The sequence below is a fragment of the Bombus impatiens genome, unplaced genomic scaffold (genome assembly GCF_000188095.3).
Source record: "Bombus impatiens unplaced genomic scaffold, BIMP_2.2 scf_0664, whole genome shotgun sequence".
Lineage (NCBI taxonomy): Eukaryota > Metazoa > Arthropoda > Insecta > Hymenoptera > Apidae > Bombus > Bombus impatiens.
This window is the reverse complement of record NT_177083.1, coordinates 349,958-370,112: the sequence shown is the minus strand read 5'-3', so window position 1 is coordinate 370,112 and position 20,155 is coordinate 349,958. Positions and strand designations below refer to the sequence as shown.

General features: G+C 37.0%; 1 protein-coding gene across 1 annotated transcript in view; it reads right to left on the bottom strand.

Moving 5' to 3' along the window:
- Window positions 1-143: 143 nt before the first annotated feature.
- The window catches only part of LOC100742914 (mothers against decapentaplegic homolog 6), a 106,881-nt gene continuing 86,869 nt past the window's right edge, over window positions 144-20,155 (bottom strand). The window contains 2 exon segments of the mRNA XM_024370077.2: window positions 144-3,412; window positions 3,524-3,724. Of these exon segments, the coding sequence (XP_024225845.1) occupies window positions 3,063-3,412; window positions 3,524-3,724 (551 nt within the window). The 3' untranslated portion in view covers window positions 144-3,062.

Below are 20,155 nucleotides of genomic sequence, written 5' to 3'. Positions count from 1 at the left end.
TCGTTCAATAAAGCAAGATGTAGGTATCAAAGGATGTTACATTTTGTGTTCCTTTTTTTTTTTTTTATATACAAACTAATCGTTTTATTTATTCTGAGAAGATTACGAATAAATATTTCGCCCGTTAAGATGTATATCTTTTCTTTAACAATGGTCGCCTAATTTTAACAAGACTACGATTATGACCGAGTCTAGCAAAATTTCAACTTGCATACGTTCAATTACAAAATATCGTTAAGTACACCGTTAACTATACATCCTTTTCTGGCGTAATGCTGTGGGAACGACTGTGTCTTGGTATTATAATCAACGAGTAGGAACGACCAAATCGTTCGTCGTCTGTTTATAACGAAAAAAATTTGCAAAGGATTGTCAACGTAGAATACTTATTTTCTGACTTGCAAAATGAGGTTATATAATTCACAAAATAAGTAAACTTATTTTTAATCGAATCTTTACGAAAGAAAATAAAATATTTATACAAATTATATGGACCACCGTTATTGCGTTCCATGTTTACGTGAAGATCATTTCGAACAATCGCTTTCAGACTGACCGCACGCGTTTGGTTCAATTCCAGCGATGAGCCAACCTCGACTATAACAGCAAGTTAGAACCGCGACAAAAAAAGACTATAAAAAGCAACGTACCTGTCCGAGATGGACGACTTTTCGACAAAAAATTTCCTTCTTGCCGTTACAATTTTCATCATGACGATTCTTAGGCCTGTACGCGATATGATTATACGCATGGCGTATCAAGAACACATTCTCATGGTTATGGTCGTTTACAAAAGTTTCTTCCGAAGAGATTAACATTTTCTTTGTTTAACGGTACTTCGAAGAACGACGCTACGGTTATTATGTATTCTTAAGAGTGCCAATTTTCTAACATCACATACAGGCCAGAGAATCACTCCGTTGCAATAGATATAGCTAGCTACCTATAAACATTTCTGTATACATACGTATACATATTAATATATAACATTTAAGCGACAATATACGCATCACAATATTATTGTTCGGCGTGTCACACAAGATCGTATCTCAATAGATCACGATCCATATGTATGTGTACGCTTTTATACCGATAAAAACGGCTGTACGAAAAAGAAAGTAACTAACGGCTCGAAAAAAAAAGAAAAGAAGAAACGATCAGTCGATTGTGTTTTATAGATGCTTGTGTTACGTATGCGTATGAATGAATACGTATGACTGGTGGTACATATTAAATCGTATGCACATACATATCATCATCGTTCTACACACTCTTCCTTCTCTTACAGTCATGTATTTTCGACTTTTGTTATGCGCAAACCGCTCAACCTGCATACATGAGTTCTCTTCTTTCACGCCCTATACGCATTCGGATTTGGAGGCGGATCTTAATGAAGACTTTTTCACGATAAAATTTGTAAAACTCCACTCACTTACACTAGTTTTGTTTACTCTTAAGACTGTACAAAATTAAACGAGAAAACGGTACTTCTTTATATAAATTTAACATTTCCTCTAGATTCGAGTTTATGGACTATTGTTTATTAAGCATGCGTTTTGTCTCTCTTTGCGTATATATACACATTTTAACGCATTGATTGCTTTTTTAGTTTATCGTTGGTGCTTCATAAACGCGTCCGAAAAAAAAAGGAAGGAAAAAAGAGACCTGGTTCGAACTTTTATCACAGTATCGTATTACTGCAGTATGAAGCTCTTGGGCATTTTGGTGCGAAACGTAGCTGGCACGCGGAGTTCTCTCATTTTCTTTCGCTTTCCTTAGATACACGCACGCATACACACACACATTCGTTCTATCACTCGTGCATTGCACCACAAAGGAAGCTGAGAAGGCACAGTGTATGTACATATATGTATGTACAGCACCGAACGACGATCGGAGACAACTACAGTACTCGTGGTACACGACATTTGAATATCGATGAAACTTCATTACAAGATTATACAATTCAGCGCTGAAATACCATCTTACAATATATAAAAATAAGGAAATATATCGAGAAAAGTTTTGTGACCTTCTTACAAAAGTTACATGTTTAATTCCGCTATTGATTGGTTAGGGATTTCTGTCATTCAATTAAATAATCAATGAACCAACAAAGATATCTTCAAATCGAGTGAATTTTTATTATTTTTTGAACCAACAAACCTTTTCTCGTATTCGATTAAATTCAATCTAAAAGCAGGAAATTTATACTACAAATAATATTAGTTTCATTATTAAAGTAAAAGTCTTTTTGAAGGTAACATAAAACGCTAAGTACTTCCTTTGATTCTGTTGGCAGTGTTCTCGTTTCTTGATAATTTAAATAGATTTTAAAATCCATACAATCAACGAGCTTTTCTTACTCTCAAACACCATTGACTAGACCTTATCGGAAGCCCAAGGTTCTGCTTCCTTGCAGTACAATGATTAATCATAAACGAGGACATGGCCAGACAGTACAAACATTAAAACTTATGATCAATACCATGAAAAACGACTGTATTGACACGTCAATTTTACTCTCGCACTTTCCCTGACTTTAGTTAATATTGTTTATATTATGTTATTCTTAATGCAAGGCATATTAACGTCAAGCCTAAAAACGTTAACTACCACTGACTAGACCTAGCGGAAAACCACCGCCTCACTTTTTATAAAATCTCATTTAACATTATCAAGAAAGTACAACAGTATCATTGACCGATCAAGAAGAATATTGCGATACAATATAGTCGAGTTACAAAATTAATGATAATCGAGTACCACGTATAAACTGTGTATGCTCCGTTCGTAGGCACAAGAATATAAAACGTTCTTGTCAAATGATTCTCGTTTTTCCCTGTTTTAATAAAACGACGCTGTTCCTGGATGTATGGCGGCGTACTTTGGTAAGACTGCTGGCGGCGATCCACATCGTATGAGTATCCGTTGGCAGCCTTTGGGACGGAGCTTCGTCGTTGCTGCGTCAGTTTCACAGATCGGTCCTCTTGAAGGACGACGAGGAGGAAGAAGAGGCGCGAACGGACGAGACTGTATACCTTCGTAATGAGTTGTAGGGATCACCTGCATGGTGCTAGGAGTACTTCGAGCCAACATGGACAAGAGGTGACTTCCTGTCTTGAGTACTTGGGTCCCCAGCCTTTGGCGAAGCTGATGCGGACGGAGTTGATATCAACAGGACCAGAGGCAAAGCCTGAAGCCTGATTGCTCGTTCTTGTGGTACTGCTGCTATATGGAAGCTGTAGAATTTTATTACGGTCGAAAATATTCAAACAAAAGCCTGGAGGTACACGATAGACAAGTAGTGTTCTCGACTCCGGGTCATCCAGAGTAGGTGAATTCACAAAGATTGGGCTCTCAGATCTGTTGTACGCCCACACACCATCTTCTTCTTGACTAAGCATTAAACCTGCAAATAAATAATTCAGATTCTTTATTTCCCGTAAGATCTTCTCTTTAACTAGCATATATCTCTATGTTTTTGCAGTAATGTACTACTAATAAAATAAAAGGAATTTACCAAGACCAATTTTGCTTCTTGTTCTTTGGACCGCAGGCGGTGCAACATGATTTTCAGCCAATGTTGCTAAGCAAAGGCCATCACCATCATGGAGGGAATCAAACACATTTACCGTTGAAGGTTCTACAGGGTAGAGGCGACCCACTCTACCACCCAATTCCCAATATGCTAATGTACACCATTCCTTTTGTCCTGTTTCACCTGTAACAGATAAGAAGAATTATTATGAATTATATATAATTACTACCATGATCTGATCATCACTATGATTTCTAGCAACTGCCATATAAAACACAGATAACTTAATGCACGACTTTCAACCTTATCCTGTTTATAAGGATGTACCAATTAAACTTAAGAAATCATAAATTGAAGGACCATAATAATCATCCTTTATACCACTATATCTTATTCCAATGTAAACTTATATTAATTGCAAAACATACATAAAATACATAAAAACAATGTTAACGGCATGACATGCAAATCAAGTGTATTTTCATGGTAAGTATATATTGCCATAAAGAATCAATTTTAATAACGATCATTTCTCTTGTTAATTCATCTTTACGAACCAAAAGGAACTTGTATCCAACGACTGTAAGTTTGTTAATTGAAAGTTCTCGATAGCGTGGGCATCAAAGAATTTAATCTACCGTTTTTATGAAGAACTTCCACGAATTGCGATACGGGCATGCCTCGAAACGAGATGAGATCTGTCATTAACGAGGAGTCTTTCTTTCTTGGTAAAAGTGTTCGCTCGGTGAGAGGCTGCGGGCGTACGAGCGGTATCATAAAGGACTTGTCGCCGGAAAGTCCCACGCGTCTCGCCGACCGTTGTGGGGACGATGGCGCCAGATTCGAGAGTAGACAAGAGAGTAGACGGAGAAAGGAGAAAGAATCTGCTACGACGCAGAAAGCCAGGAGTTACATATATTTATGGGATAGGATACGGCCATAGAACTTTCAACTTGTCAACTTCAAAATCGTCAAAATCATTTCACAAACATAAATTATACTTCATTTTAAATATAGATACAAAGATATTTAAATTTATTCCTAAAATCAAAATTATGACCTCTTTTTGATTTCCAGATTCTTTGCTTCGATATCGAAATAAACATCCTGTTGGGCTGCCCTAAATATAGAAAATCTCGTTCTAAATACCAGATTAAAGAAACTCTAGATGAAAATCTCAGCGACAATAAATGAATTTCAAAAGTTTTACCCGAGAGACACGGTGTTATACACATAAAAAAATTTGATCCCCATAATATTTTTAAGTCTTCATCATCGCCGCCAATAACCATGTATATAAGTATGTGAAGTAGATGCCGTGTTAAATATATAGGAAGAAAATTGCTTTCAATACTTTGCATTTAATATTAACAGATCTAGTAGTGAAAAGTCTCTAAATATATAGAAAAATCGAATTTTTATTTCACGTGACTTAAAAGCCGTTTTCAACGAAAAAATATTTACTTAGTCGGTGTCTACGTTATTTTCAATAATCCAGATAAAAGACGTCGTAAAGAGCTCATCTATCGTTCGGTGATACCCGATTTAGCTATCGCAAAAATTGACCAAATCGTGTTTATTTGCTTCGTTTTAACCGATGATTAATGATACCGGTCGACATTCATGGGGACATCGAATACTGGCACCCAGATAAAACGATGTACTACAGGTGGAGCTGATTGGCGCCATTTTATCAGACGTTCTTAAAAAGGAACATCGAAAACGCTTTTAAATATGCAAAAGACCGGCGGAGGACGAACGGCCTGACCAATAAATCGATCGTAACTTTTTGCTATAATTAACGTGTCGCCGCGACGACGTTGGCGTCCGAACCTACCCTAACCCGTTCCCGATCAGGAACGTGTTTACGCCATCTTTCAACGGATCCGCGAACTTATCGTGGACTTCTTGACAGTAGGTAATTCGCGTTTAATTGTCGCTGCATAATTTTGATCGAATCGAATGATCTTGTCGTCACGGGACGAACTTAATTTACCAGAGCGTTTGCGACAAGACTGACAAGAGGCATGTCAGACGATAAGAGGAGCGAAAGAAGCGAAGAAAGGCGAAGTGAAGATAACAAGAAGGATGGTAGCCGAGTATGACGAGTTGGTCAGAGACTGGTCATTCCGCGCGGAGGCTGAATTTAGAGGTTAAGAGTCAGGAATAGGAAGAAGAGAGGCGGTGGAACACGGGTGTGTCGAAGACTACGTCCTAGTGTGGCTGTGAGTGCGAGGAGTGAAGAGACGGGGCGGAGCCCCTGCTTCCACCAGATAAAAATAGATATTACGAGTTTACCGCGGCGCCAAGATTGCGGGGTATCGCGACGATTACGTCATCGGTAGTAGCACGAGTGGTTGGAGCAAGGACGCTTGTCGCGTCGTCGGTCGCCGCCGCCGCCGTCGCCTTCGTGGTCGTGGTCGTCGTCGACGTCGTTGTGGTCGTCGTTGTGGCGAACCACGAATTTTCGTGTCTATCTATGATCGTCCACAGCCAGCTTTTAACCGTTTTCGACAAACCCGTGACTCGCGCCATTCAACCATGGCGCTTCGTCTAAGAACGGACGCACGTGTCTCCAACCTTAAGGCCATTCTCATTGAACGTTACTCGTGTTTCTTCAAAGCTTTTATTACTTCGTTTTCTTCCTACGTATGCTCGTATGGCAATATCGATGCAGATTTATCGCTCTTTGAAAATTGATGTTTCATCGAAATTGAAAATACAGTTTTGTTTACTGTAGCTTCTTATCTTAGAAGTTTTTAAAAATACATGATTTAGAATATCATTTCGTGCTTAAGCTTTTATCGAAAAAAATCTCATTAACAATATTATACCTTCATTGCATATAAATTGCTTTCGAATAAAACTAACGTTGCAAATATTTCTCGTATGTAGTCCATTGTGCAATTAAATAGATAATTTAATAAGCATTCACATTATTTGGGAAATTTTATTATTCATAAAATTCTGGCACGAAACGTTTCATTTTCGAATTGTGTTCCGCCATCTCGCGTGGTATGCAAACTACACAAGTTTAATTAATTCACGGAGGCGAAACACTCTGATGTCTGAATGGGCCAATTGTCCTTGATATGCAATATGCTAATTGCACGTGATAAAACTGTTCCGTAATATACGATAAGCTGTATTATAATATCACGATATCGTGTAAATATCAATAGAATATTATTACATGGTTCTGTTTTCCCACTACAACAAATATTATCTTCTTATCATATCTTTAAACGAGTATCCCAATAAAATAATTTTATTAGGATATTCTATAAAATAAATTTCTACGAAATATTGTAAAAATTCTTGAACACACTCGATAACATTCCTTAAACTGTATTATTTATATTATATTTAATTGATACTATTTATTTGTAATTATCAAATTGCATAGGTTTCGATGTTATCGAATTACTTAAGAAACAAATTACATTAAAGAATTTGAAGAGTACAAAATAAATTAATCAGAGAATTAAAAGAAAATAATTGAAAAATAATTTCAAATTACACACGTACAAACGTTAGTAAATCCTGCTACGTGACTGAACTATTAAATACCAATACATAATATAATCGCGATGATATTTCTATCGTTGCATGTATTATTCAACTCTATATTTAGCTCAGAAATATTGATCATCAGCAAAATCACAAGTCCCGATAACTTCCTCGTTGCAGTGTTTCGAATGTAACTAATTTACTATCAAACTTTTCAATATTGCTATTTACATTTAAACCTCGAACTATTACGTTTAAGTTTATCAATTATGGGAAATATCATTATAGACCTGGACAAATATCGCGCGTATTTCATATTGAAATAATCAATTTCAATTTTCCTTTTTCTTTTTGTAATTCGCGTGTGGTTGTCAACAGAGCCTGACAAATTACAGGCTAATGAGCTCGTGCAACGGATACATACTATTGAACATTCACATGCGTCTTTTATGCGGCGAGCGACTCTGGAAAATTGAAAGCAAATTGAGCCCTGTAATAAAGCAATTCTGGTCGGTACTCTGAAGATCACGATAAAAGAGTAATTGTGGAATTCGTTGCAGCTTGCAGTTAACTGTCCTCGTTTGTGTACTCACGCTGTATTATTTCACGTCTTCCAACCAGATTATACGTCTAGCGATTTTACTCGAAGGACCGTCTTCCGTTTAAAAGAGGACCGCCTTTCTTCAACCCTGTTCGTTAAACCGCCAACTGTAGCCGAATTTTCTTTCTTCCATGCAAATTCTTTTTCGTTCGTTTTTCGGAATTTGTGGCCTCTTTTTAGGAAAGGTCCATACTTTTACGAAGTATCTATTATTTTAATAATATCGCGTCTTTCGTAAAAGGAGGAATTACAGATATTATTTTACGAAAGAACAAGAATGAAAACAGTGAAAGTTACTACTAAAGCAGCCGATATAAGTAAGTAAGATGTTTATGAATTGTTGAATGTTAATGTACGTATTTACGTGTGTGTTCGTAATAAGAAGTTGGAATGTGAAGCTATGTATGAAATACATAAATTTTTTAGTTACGTTATATACATATAGTACGGTATTATAATGATACAAAAGCTTCAAAAATCAACTACGTGTATCGACCAAGATGACTTTCCAAAATTTAATGGTGGCAATTAAAGTTCAATAACGCAGAATTAACAATAATTATTGGATTAATATATTCAAGGAATATGATATCAATAAAGAATACTTGAATGGTTAAAATTGTATTTCATGCGAGTAAAATAGTAACCATCACGCGATCATTTAACTGAATCGTCTTAATTAATATTATTTTATTATTTATTCAACGCTCCTTTATGAATAGAACCCCCTCAATGAACATCTAAACTAATCTTATATTTTAATATCTAACTCATTCATATCCGAGTCATTCAAAATCAGCTCAGTGACCACACCTTGTGTGTCCATGCCTTAGGTAATTTGTACGATACTGTTCCGTGTCTTGGAACATATTTCTGCACACATTCTTGTGAGAACACCTGGCTGTATCGCTACCGCACATACATGGCAATTGGTATGCAACGGAAGAGTCGATTCTCGTGGATTTGCGATTGTCCACGGTTTTCTGAACCGTTAGAAAAATTTTCTGCACCCATTTGAGGGGGGCTTCGAATCACCTAGGCGATTGATTATGAATCACGCGTTGCGAATTGTCTGGCAAAAGACAACGGGAAAGGAGGCTAGTGTATTTAGTACTTCGCGAGGCCATGAAACCGTAATGTCGTGTACATGAATTCTGCTTATGTGGATATGTAGTTTTGCATACCATTCTGTTTATTACAGCATTTATATGCTAGTTAACGAAATCCAAGCACATATACTAAATTCCGCATCATTCGGTAGTACGTACTTTCATATGACTACTAGAAATTTAATACCACGAAAATGAAAGGTGGATATAAATAATAGAATTTAATTTAAAAAAAAGCGCTGCATTGAAAAATAAGAGTACGTAAAAATAATTTTTTACTAGCTACTGTGCATGAATGGCAACTAGGCGCAGTAGATTCTGCCTTTCGCCACACCTGAAGACTATTTCAGACGCAGCAAACATCCTCGCATTTAGAATTCGTTATAATTTGTTTAGCCAGGACCTTTTTTATGGAAGAACGAAGGAGGCGCTTTAAACGAAATAAAATTTATTTCCTGCTGGACTATATTTTAAATTCTTTAGTACGTATCTTTAAACTATATTATTCCTTTCTGTCCTTTTTTCTTCGTTTTCATATTTTTCTTCATTCGCCAAATAAAACGTATCCTTCTTGTATAGCGAGGCCCGGGGGCTATAACTCGCCTTTAATTCGCGCTTGTCCGCATTATCCATTTGCCATTTTCTCTCCGAAATAAGAAGGGAGCGAATGAAACATACTTTGTATATCGACGAAGGGACGCGGGTCTTTCCGCGAAGCGAAGAAAAGAGGGAAACGGCCCGGATGACGGATGGCTTTTAGCGCAATTAAGTGCGTGTGATCCGCGCCCGACGCGACTATTTTCAATAGCCGAGCCTCTTCTGGTCGGAAAGCTCCGATTCGAGGGTGTCGCGACGCGGGAATAAATTGAAATGGTATAAAAAGCACGTTTCGCGTGGCAATTCGCAGAAACGGCCGGCTGTAAATCATTGCCGTAGGTACCAGCGGAAGATTCGTAGGGGGTAAATAACGACTGCTAATAAATTCTGCGCACGACAAAGAAGAAAAGGGAGAAGGCCGAGAGAGGAAGCAGCACGTGGCGGCATCGAAATTAGTTCGGGGCCAGGCAGAAATCTTTGCCAGAAGTCGACGAAAACCATCCGATAAATTGAACGTGATTACTTATCGATACAGCCGACGTGGATTCTTTCTATTACCAGCGGAAAATTCGATGACTAGAATTTGGCAGATTCTCAAACCCGTTTTATTGGCCTGTTCGAACGATCGACAATCTGCTATACATTAACTGTGATCTTTGATATTCGAATAGCGCGTGTATTATTTCATGTTACTCGGTCCGTTCGAACGTTAGCGCAGCTGTCACGTTCGAAACACCGAAACCAAGGCGCTGTGGAGAAAATTCATTTTATTATTTATTGGGATAAAAACACGATTACGTATACTTATCTGTTTCCATCATATCGCTCTAATCGTAATATTATATGAATAATAAATAATGTATATAATAGTACACATTGTATACCGTGTATATCGATGGTTTCAATGTTCGTTAGAAAATCGTTGTTTTGCTTGATTTTGTCATTTCTTGTGGTTTGTATATGTATGATAATACGAATTGATATGTTACACAAATTCAGTGCAGAATTACGAGTTACATATAAAAGATTTATTGCTAAACATTTAGTGTTTTTACTGATATAGACCTTCCTTTTTTACATCTATATGTATCCTTCTTTATAGAAGAATACAAATTTGTTACTAATCTGTTGAAGAAATTAAACGTTACAGATTCCGCGTATCTCATATATTATGATACCGGTGATTGAAATTTAATCAGTTTGCTGTTACGAAAAGAAGCAAAACTGAACTCAGACGTAAAAAGTTCATTCTTATCTATGAAAATTGTCTGGATCTTAATCGACGGATTAAAAACAGAGGTTTTATGATTCTGGTTTCTCAAGCTTTCCGGGATTAATGGTTATCCGTATCGGTCAGACTGTGTCCACATCGTTTCCCTAATCGTGAAATCACAGATTTCGAGATGATGCTTCCAGCCGATATGGCTAACCGCTGCCGCCTCAGATAATGCATCATCGAGTTTTATCGTGGAATATTTCGAAATTCTCACGACCTACAGAAACAGCCTTGGCGATAAATCTACGAATCCGTGCCATGAAACGCCATATTCCGTAATCTATCATAGTAATCGTATCTATTAGATTACCACTTTACTATCTATCAAAATATCTAACGTTTGAAAAAATAAATTGATTTGTAGCCTCTTCAATTCGGAATTTTCAAATTCGTAAAATTTCTCCATTTACTTTCTACATTGATATATTTTGCGTGTAATTTTTAATCGAAAGAGATGCCTAGGTACTGTAGGTAGCGAAAACTTAACTCAAGTATATACGATAGTTTCGAAAGCGATTGAACAGGTAAATTAGTTTGTAAAACGAGGAAAATACTCGTAGAACATTGGTACAATTATTTGTACAAATTTGTACATTAATGTTTGTACGGAAGTTCGAACTCGGATAATTGATATAAAGAATCAATCAAGACTTCGTCAAGATCGTCAAATTGATTCCAGGGACGCCGATAATCGATAACGTCGCTCGTTAATGAATAATTCCAACGTCGGGTTTAGTAGAATGAAATGCCAAAATACGTCTCTAATCGTATCAAAAGTTTCGAGTTAAAACGACAGTGCAAGTGGACGATACTCGTCAGATGCCAGGCCAATGATTCTTAACCGATGACGAGGCAAAATTTTGAAAAAAAGAAAGAAACAAATCGTATCTTGCTTATTTTTATCGTATTTCCAATCACAAAATATTAAACTTGATATATACAGATAAATCTATACGAAAAAGTTCGTTACGCGGTGTATTAGAATTTAGCTATCGCGAAGTATCTTCAATTGTTATCGAAAAGATCTGCAACCGAGATCGAGATAATCGCAATAAATTTTCAAACATACTGCTTCAATATTTTTTCGATTTCTTCGAAATACATGCTTGTAATAAACATCCTACAATTTCTATATATTTTTCCCAATTTACTTCAGATTTTCATTAATAAAATTACAATTCGTTTTAGTGCCAACGACATTGCAAAATATTTCGTACAATACACGTAACATACCTATCCGTGAAACGTGTTTGTAAGTGTTCACGAACTATAAGTGTTCCGTAAAACGTTCATGAGCTCATGAACATTTCCACGAGCAACTGTACACTTATCGTAAACTCTCCATACATAGTACTTTATCCTTACCACGCCTATTACGAAACGCAGTCGCAGTAAGGAAGAAAGAAAGAAAGAAAGAAAAAAAGAAAAGAGAAGTTGCGTACTTTCTCGTAATTCCAGAGCAGAGGCCGATCGTGAATGAAGCATCGCGCGCATCGGGCGTGCAACCGTGTGACGACGAGTGCAAGACGTCGAATGCTAATGTGTTTTCCCAGTTGGGTCAAACACCCTGAGCTTAGATAAGGTTCCCAACCTTGGCACGGCCAAGCCGGCTAACTACGTTACGTATGTAGGTGCGCTGGTGATACACGCGCGCGTGTACGCACGCACGATGCACACGATGCGTGCGATCGCGGATCGTAGTCGGCACACGCGCCTCTATCGAGAACGAAAGAATCGCGGGAATGCGAAGAAAATAGCGTACCGGCCTGCTGATATATAATTGTTATTAATAGTGGTGCTTGTTGTTTCGCGCGATAACGCGTATCGTAAATATACGCGAGGCATCTTTTTCCGCTCGAAATTCTCCGTGGAACCGCAGGCGACAAGCTAAATTTTCCTCGCCCTGATTTTTAAAAAAGAGTCACGAACTTGTCTCAGCTGCGCCATTTCACCAGAGATATCGCAGCCTGTATTCGGAAAAATCCAGTTTCCGATGATAATTACACGATAGAGATCTTTCCGGTTCTCTATTTTAATAACATCGGGTGGTGATTATTTAAAACAGGTGACATCTTATCGGTCTTCACGAGCTTGAAAATACGTTGTTAAGGTCTGATTCATTTTTCTCTATACGCATAACCTTGGCCTTAGTTCCCGAGTTATACGTAAAAGTATTTTTGTTATTACAGTGTCTACAGAAATATATTTATTCTCTAATGAAGCGTGTTCTATCATTTATCAAGTTCACTGTAAGGGCGTTAAATTTTTATAGTCACACGAAAGTATCATTAAACGGCACGAAATCTAACTAGACGTAATCAATTAGTATGTAAATACTACAATGAATACAATAACGTGGTACTTTTTGTAGCCGCTATACGTATATGGTATTTCTAATGTTCGAGATGACTTGGATTTTACGGTCGATATATATTGTCAACACTATCATCTGTATTATTAATTAAACATTTACCGGGTTGAATTTTCACCTATGATGGCTTTTACGAAGGTTAATATTCGTGTAAAGATTTCGTGGAACCATTTCGCTGTGATATGCAGTTGGAGCAGGAGTGTGGCAGAAACGAAGAAAGGCGCACGCACATGTCAGCGATTGCACGGTAAAGGTAAGCAGCAGTAAAGGCAGTGGCCGTGTCGCGTATATATATCGGCGTCAGACATGACCCTTGTCCTTCAAACGGCCTTTCTACGACCGTGCGCCTCGGTGTAGGTATACCATACGTGTCGCATACTTAACGACACGCGTAGCGCACGAGAAAGCCGGCCACCGACAGTAAACTTCTGATTGTTTGCCTTTCGATCTACGTGCCTGTTTGCCGCCCGTGCGCTTCTATACAGGCTGTATCAAAAGCTGTGCGAACGTTTCATTTCTGGATGCGTTATCGCGAGCTCGTTAACTCTCAAGTTTCAGGTTAGCCCTGAACGAAAGAACTGCAGTAGCGCTGGCGCAACTCATGACACGATAGTTTCTCGAAAAACCAAAATCATGATATCTGTCGATTATCGCGAAAACTTAAAACAAAACAAAAGTTGAATGAGGTTAGAACCAGGATTATCTCCTCGCGTTGACTATTGATGACGCCATGTTGGAGTCACGTGCAAATTGTTAACCATGTGCATTTGAACGTAAAAAAAAAAAAATTCCGTCACAATGGAAGGCCACTTCCATCCAGTAATCGACGCTAAGGCTTCTTTTGGATGTTGTTTCTTTTTTTTAACGACGTTCAAATGAATTTCCAAGGGCATTTGAAAACAAATTGCACGTGACGCCAACATGGCGTCATCAGTAGTCAACACGACGGAGATAATCCTGGCTCTAACCCTATGCAACTTTTGATCTTCTGTAACAGTATGATCGTACCATAAAAATTATAGTGTATCTTCTTGAGACGTAATCAAGCGTACTTGTGATTATAATAATTTTGTATTCTTAAAAACTGTCTAAAAAAACGTCTTCAAAGTGGGAATACCTCCTTAAGCTCGATATAATAAGGTGGCACCGGAATGTGTTATTTTTCATACGTCGAAATTCAATCTTGACTAAAATTGAGGTTCCTCTGTTTTAGGTACAAAATTATCAAATGACGCCTCGAGTTAATCTTCTTGGTTTACTGACACGAAATTTTGATCAAAATTGCCACTCCCTTGCTTTAGGCTCGATATGATAAGATGGCGCCATGGATTAAGCTTCTTGGTATAGGACTAATGTAAAATTGTAGGTAAAAGCTCGATGCGACAGGATATCGTTTGCCATTAGATTTCTCGATCTACTGTTGTGAAAATTTTGTTAAATTCGTTTACCATAGACTCGATATGATAAGACGAGGCGAAGAGGTGAGCTTTTCGATATATCACGCGACCTTCTTAAAAATTGACGTTCTATTATTCACAGTTCGATATGATAAGATGGTGTCTAGGGCGAGATTTTTATTTATGATTCTACTCAATTTGTAATCTACCGCCACGAATTCTTGTAATTTTAAACAGGACCTCTACGTTAGAAAAATGTTCCTGCGGTTTGTCTGTTTCGTATATTACGCGCACCGTACAATATTTTCTGTGCTTCACGATTCACACAGTCCGCGCTCGACATTTCACGCAGTTCGCATGCAACAAGTTGAAGCTGCGAAATTCAAAAATAAATCCACGATAAATACCGAGGGATCAAGATAAAGAACAACAAATCCCGGAAATTCCATTTATCTTCAAACAAACTTCACCAAAGCTCCATCTACGCTACCTTCTACGCATTTAACTTCCAAATCTTCAATTTCTTTCTGAAATATATGCGTATCCATAAACCTGCGCTTCATCTTTAAAAAAAAACTACGTACATAACTATCTCGAAAAAGAAAAGCAACCAAGAAAAAGCAACTTAAAAATAGGTAGAAAACAAAAGAAATTTGTTAAAACGTACAGAGGCTGGCGAAAGTATTTTAACACTTGTAGACATTTTTATGGATATAGCTACGTGTGTTACACGAAACATTTTATTGCATTGGTAAAGCTTGAAACAGGTCTGAAAATATATAGAAACTACAACGTATTTAGTACAAGCTTATTCGCAGAGATGACAAAAATATTTAAACAGTCAATGATCCATTAATAAACGTCAAAGGTAGAATAAAGCCGTATTTAACTCTCGTTACGCGCTTAATATAACTATTCCTATTTATACAGCAATTTTCTACTAACTGCATGTTCGTAATAAATATCCTGTAACCTCTACGTACACTTTCTCCTTGCCTACAAATTTTATGCATTTATAGGAAATCTAAAGATGCAAAAATGTACGAACTGCGCTCAACGTATAAAAATATAAGGAATATTCGCAGTACTTGTTCTAACGTTTAACGGGTAAAATACAACGCTGATATTTTGCTGATAATTTAACAATGCAAATCGTTTGTAATATACATGTACAATAAAGCGAACATAAAAATTGTCTACGATAGGCATCGGAATACTTTCGTGAGCCGGCGTATGCATAATCGTAGCAGCCCACGAAAACGCAAGCGAGGCACACGAGAAATTTTCCGTTCTTACGAAAGAGGCTAGCTCGTTCGGACACTCGATATTACCAGGAAAATCAGTCGGTCACCTTGCAAGGAGAATTTCCTCCGTGTGTACGAGCACGTTGAGCGTCTGTGTACACGTGTGGGTGCGTTTAATTGAACAGCCGCGAGGCGAGACCGTGCGATAGGAACCACGACGAGAGGGTTTAGAGCCAAGCGGTATGTATGTTTACCCGTGATAACAGTGGATGTACAGGCGGCCAGTGGCGCCTATGTTGCAGCCAATGACTGATCAAACAGGGTATACACCGCCATGCAACACACCGGTTCTCAGTTTGTTTGGCCGCACCTTTCTAAAATTAACGCCGTTTCGCGTCTGATTAAGGCGGCCGCGTAATCCATTTTTCGAGATTCTGTCTTTTCGCCGTTGACGAAACACGGTTTAACACGGTTTAACAGAGTTTAACAGAGAAAACTGGGACTGTATTGGAATACGTTATTTGATGAGAATCTGGGACCTTCGAACGTGAAATGTAAATGCAGCTCGTTTACGAATACGGTTCACGCGTTAGGTAAAGCGAAATTGTCCTCTGAGAATAGAAGTGATATGATTATGTAGGAATTTTAGTTACGGAACTCGATAGACATAGAACAACGTCTCGACGATAGAAAATAATCCTGATTCTCGGTTCTAGATAATGCTTGTTCCGTATTTTACTTTAGTTTCGATAAGTATTGAGATATCCTGGGATTATCAGCAGTCCTGTTATTTCTCTTACCGATATACTCAATATATCGTGTGTATTTTATTATCAGATGCAAATTTTAAAAGGAAAGTTAGAAACGAGAGTATCATGTAACTACGATTTTCCGTGCGATATGCTGTAACTCTGTTGTTAAAAGTGAAATCATTTTTATAATGCTTCAACGTATATTATGTTAATAATTTTATATTCGTTGCACTGCAAACTTTCAGCTAATACGAAGAACTCATTTGAGATTAGGAATATCGCCGTATAGCGTGATCTGTTTGCAATCGTCGATTTTATAATCTGGAAAACACTGGTTACAGGCCAAATTTTCATTTCGCCGACTGCATGAAAATTCTTAAAACTTGGTGCTTGGTTTCCGTGGTATTTTAGCTATTGGAAGTTGCCACAGGATCGTGATAAAAAAGACAGCGTTATCTGATAAAACACCGACAATCATTTGGTCAAATACCCAAAAACAAAGATTGCAATATTGCCGGTGATTATATCGTAGTAAAAGAATGTTAGAGTTTCGACTTTATAAACTGCGTTTCCAGTGAATATGGATATTATTTATGATCCCTAAAACGTTTCATAGAAACCTGTGTAGTCGTACGATAAGTTAAACTATTCTACCATTAGACTGTTATTTGGGTCAAAAATAAATGTACTATTATATGCCAAGTACTCTGATGTTCATCTTCCAAAATTATCTAATAACGACGTACTAATTGTTCTGAGCTGTAAATTTTAAAATAGTCGCTTAGGTAATGGCTTTATTTAAGAGAAATTCATAGAATTCGCACGTATTTATTCGTTTCGTTAAAAAGGGCATTAAATATATCCGATTTGATTAACAATTAATATTAAACGTTCACGGTCATTTGCAGCATTTTGAAGAATACTCAGCTATAGAAACCGATCGGACAAAATTTGACAGAGATTAAAATAGATATGGCATTTAGTACTAATTGGAATGGACTAGTTTAAGCAATAACATGCAGGATAATATCGTAATTGAGATTCCTGTGTGCAAATGATTCATAACTGGTGAAATGATACGATCGAATTGCATTCTAACGTATAGATAGGTATAGCGGTGCTGCTAGCATAGTTTCTGCATCGAGCTGATGTTATGAGTGAACACGGTGAGTCGTTAAACATTCATTTAATTCGAATTGCAGTAACCGCGCTACGCTATTAATTTGCAACTATTTATTATTCTCGTAGTGTTTGTTACGGTAAAAGTACTTTGCCAGCTAATTGTCGTGTCGCAGAAGTTCTCAACTTGCTTTCCGTCAATAATCTCGCAATATATCGTAAAAATCTTATCGAGAGTTTTTATGATTAATACAATGGAATTCAGGAATGTTACAGTTTTATTATAATTATCAAGATCGAATTAGGACCGCAAAGGACGTTAAGCCTTTTCCAATACTCGAATTACCAAACTAACCACAATAACTGATATCAAATTTCTTGTTTTTCCAAAAGCTACGTATCAAATATTTACGTAAGTTTTTAAGGTATCCACGATCGAAATTATGGAACAGTTTGACGAAAAATTCTAATCTCGAGTCAGCTTCGGAAAATTGTTTTCTCTGCGTGTTCCTAAAAGAATCTCCTCTTTTGAGAAATCGAGGAATTAAATGGAAGAAATTACGACCAAAAGACAAGATTATATAAACAATCGTGATTGATTTAAAGCAACCCGGAAAATTGAAAGGAACAAATAAACAAAATTAATTTGTAACAGTATCAAAAGAATCGGCGTTATCTACGTAATAAAATTAATCATTTCAACATCGATAAATTCATTCATGTTACATGAAGATTTAATAAAGTCTTTTTTTTTCCAAGAATTGAACATGTCTCCCCGAGGAATTGAAATAGATGGATAAATACGCTGTTATTTTCCAACGTTTCCCCGATAATAAACAGGAAGACACAAAGAAAAAAAAAAAATACACTTAACTAGCTCTCGACTGTTGCACGAGAAGAATTACCAGCGTAGAAGAGATAAGCAATAAAACTGCGTTCTTATTTCGAATTCGCGGATCAATCAATCTCTGCCAACTATATTAACAAGTCAAGTAGTAAACTAAGAATCGTTTTCAGCGTGATCATATGTGTAATCGGAAACTGAGAGAAACTAGACGACGGCGGAGTAAGATATGAAACTAGTAGCTAGCCTTGAGGTAAGTCCTCAAGGGACCAAGACCTCTGACCATGGGATGTTTTCGCTTTACATAAACATTATTCAACAGGACACGCATATATACCGAATATATTCACAGGTTATGTTCGTAATGGAGATTGCTAAGACCATTAACATTATCAGGCCTGATGCTTAACACTCGAATTAATCCATTCTTCGTATGCAGAATTTATTAATAGGAAGATTTTCAATTATCGATAACGATAATATTTCAACGTTATCTAAATACACGCTACTGATTCTTATAACTTGTTATTCTTTTATTTGCTAGTTATTATCTAATAGGATCGGGATAGAAGTTAATGTGACTTTCAAGCCGTGATATACGTTGCAACGATTCGACCGAGTCTTTTTTTTTTTTTTTATTATTCTCAATAAATATCACTTTAATTTTTCCAAATATCCTGCGCGCAGTAGCGTACGAATAGCAATTTAAAAGATAGCAATACCTGAAAAAATGAATTATCGTAACGTATCGACGTCTTAATTTGCCTGTAAATTCAATTAGTTGTGTTACGTGAAAACTTCTATTTTCATTTGCTTTTTTTTCTTCTAAATAATTAAAAGTACTTTAATATATAAAGCGAAATATCTATTGTCCTTATAACACGATGTATAAAATATTTAAAAAGATCAAGGTAATATCGTCGCGTATCGAAGATAATAAGAAATTTCAAAAATATCATTACGCTATAAATATAGAAATATCCGATTTTGATTTCCATTAAAATAATAATCACGAAACGAAAATTAATTCGAACGTGGGAAATAAAAACTTTCCCTATTTACACGTGCTCGTCGCTGTACATGACAGCGTTCTGAAAATACAGAACTCATTATTTAATAGTTATTTTCCGTTTGTATACGGTCGTTAAAGCATGATAAATACGAGAAACACGAGTAGCACTGGTAACGTAGCCTATACGCGTATCTCAACGTAACATAATACTAAAATATTCCTCTAAACTCTGATTATTTGTAACGTATTTCATCGTTCTTATGCCACTCTATTCTAAGATCACTTCTAATCGAAGTAGATAATTTCGCCATCGTCAGGCATATCGTCTGCATTGGTAAATACAATTTCTTATTACCAGAATGTCGATGGAATTTTTACACAGAGATAGAATTTAATGGCAGTTTAAATACATCCAACGAGAAGCTAGAAAATAACGCAAGGGACTGGACTCGCAAACAGCCACTGATCCAGACGCTAATTGATTCTCGATATTCTTGACGAACGTTTCTGGTCGCTACAAAGCCTTCTTTCACATGGGTCGCCATTGGAATGTAGATTCTAATACTACGACGAACCGGTGTAATAATCGTCATTACTTTTCACGTTGGTTACGATCGTCTACTGGGACATGGTGGCATCACGAGAAACGCTTCGTACGATTAGTATTGAAATAGACGCGGAAGAGGAAACGGTTTTTGCGTAGGTGTTACGTAACGTGGGTTGTTTTCGTGAAATGTGTGTGATGGATGTCTTTTCAGGCTTTTGTTGTTGTTTCCTTTTTT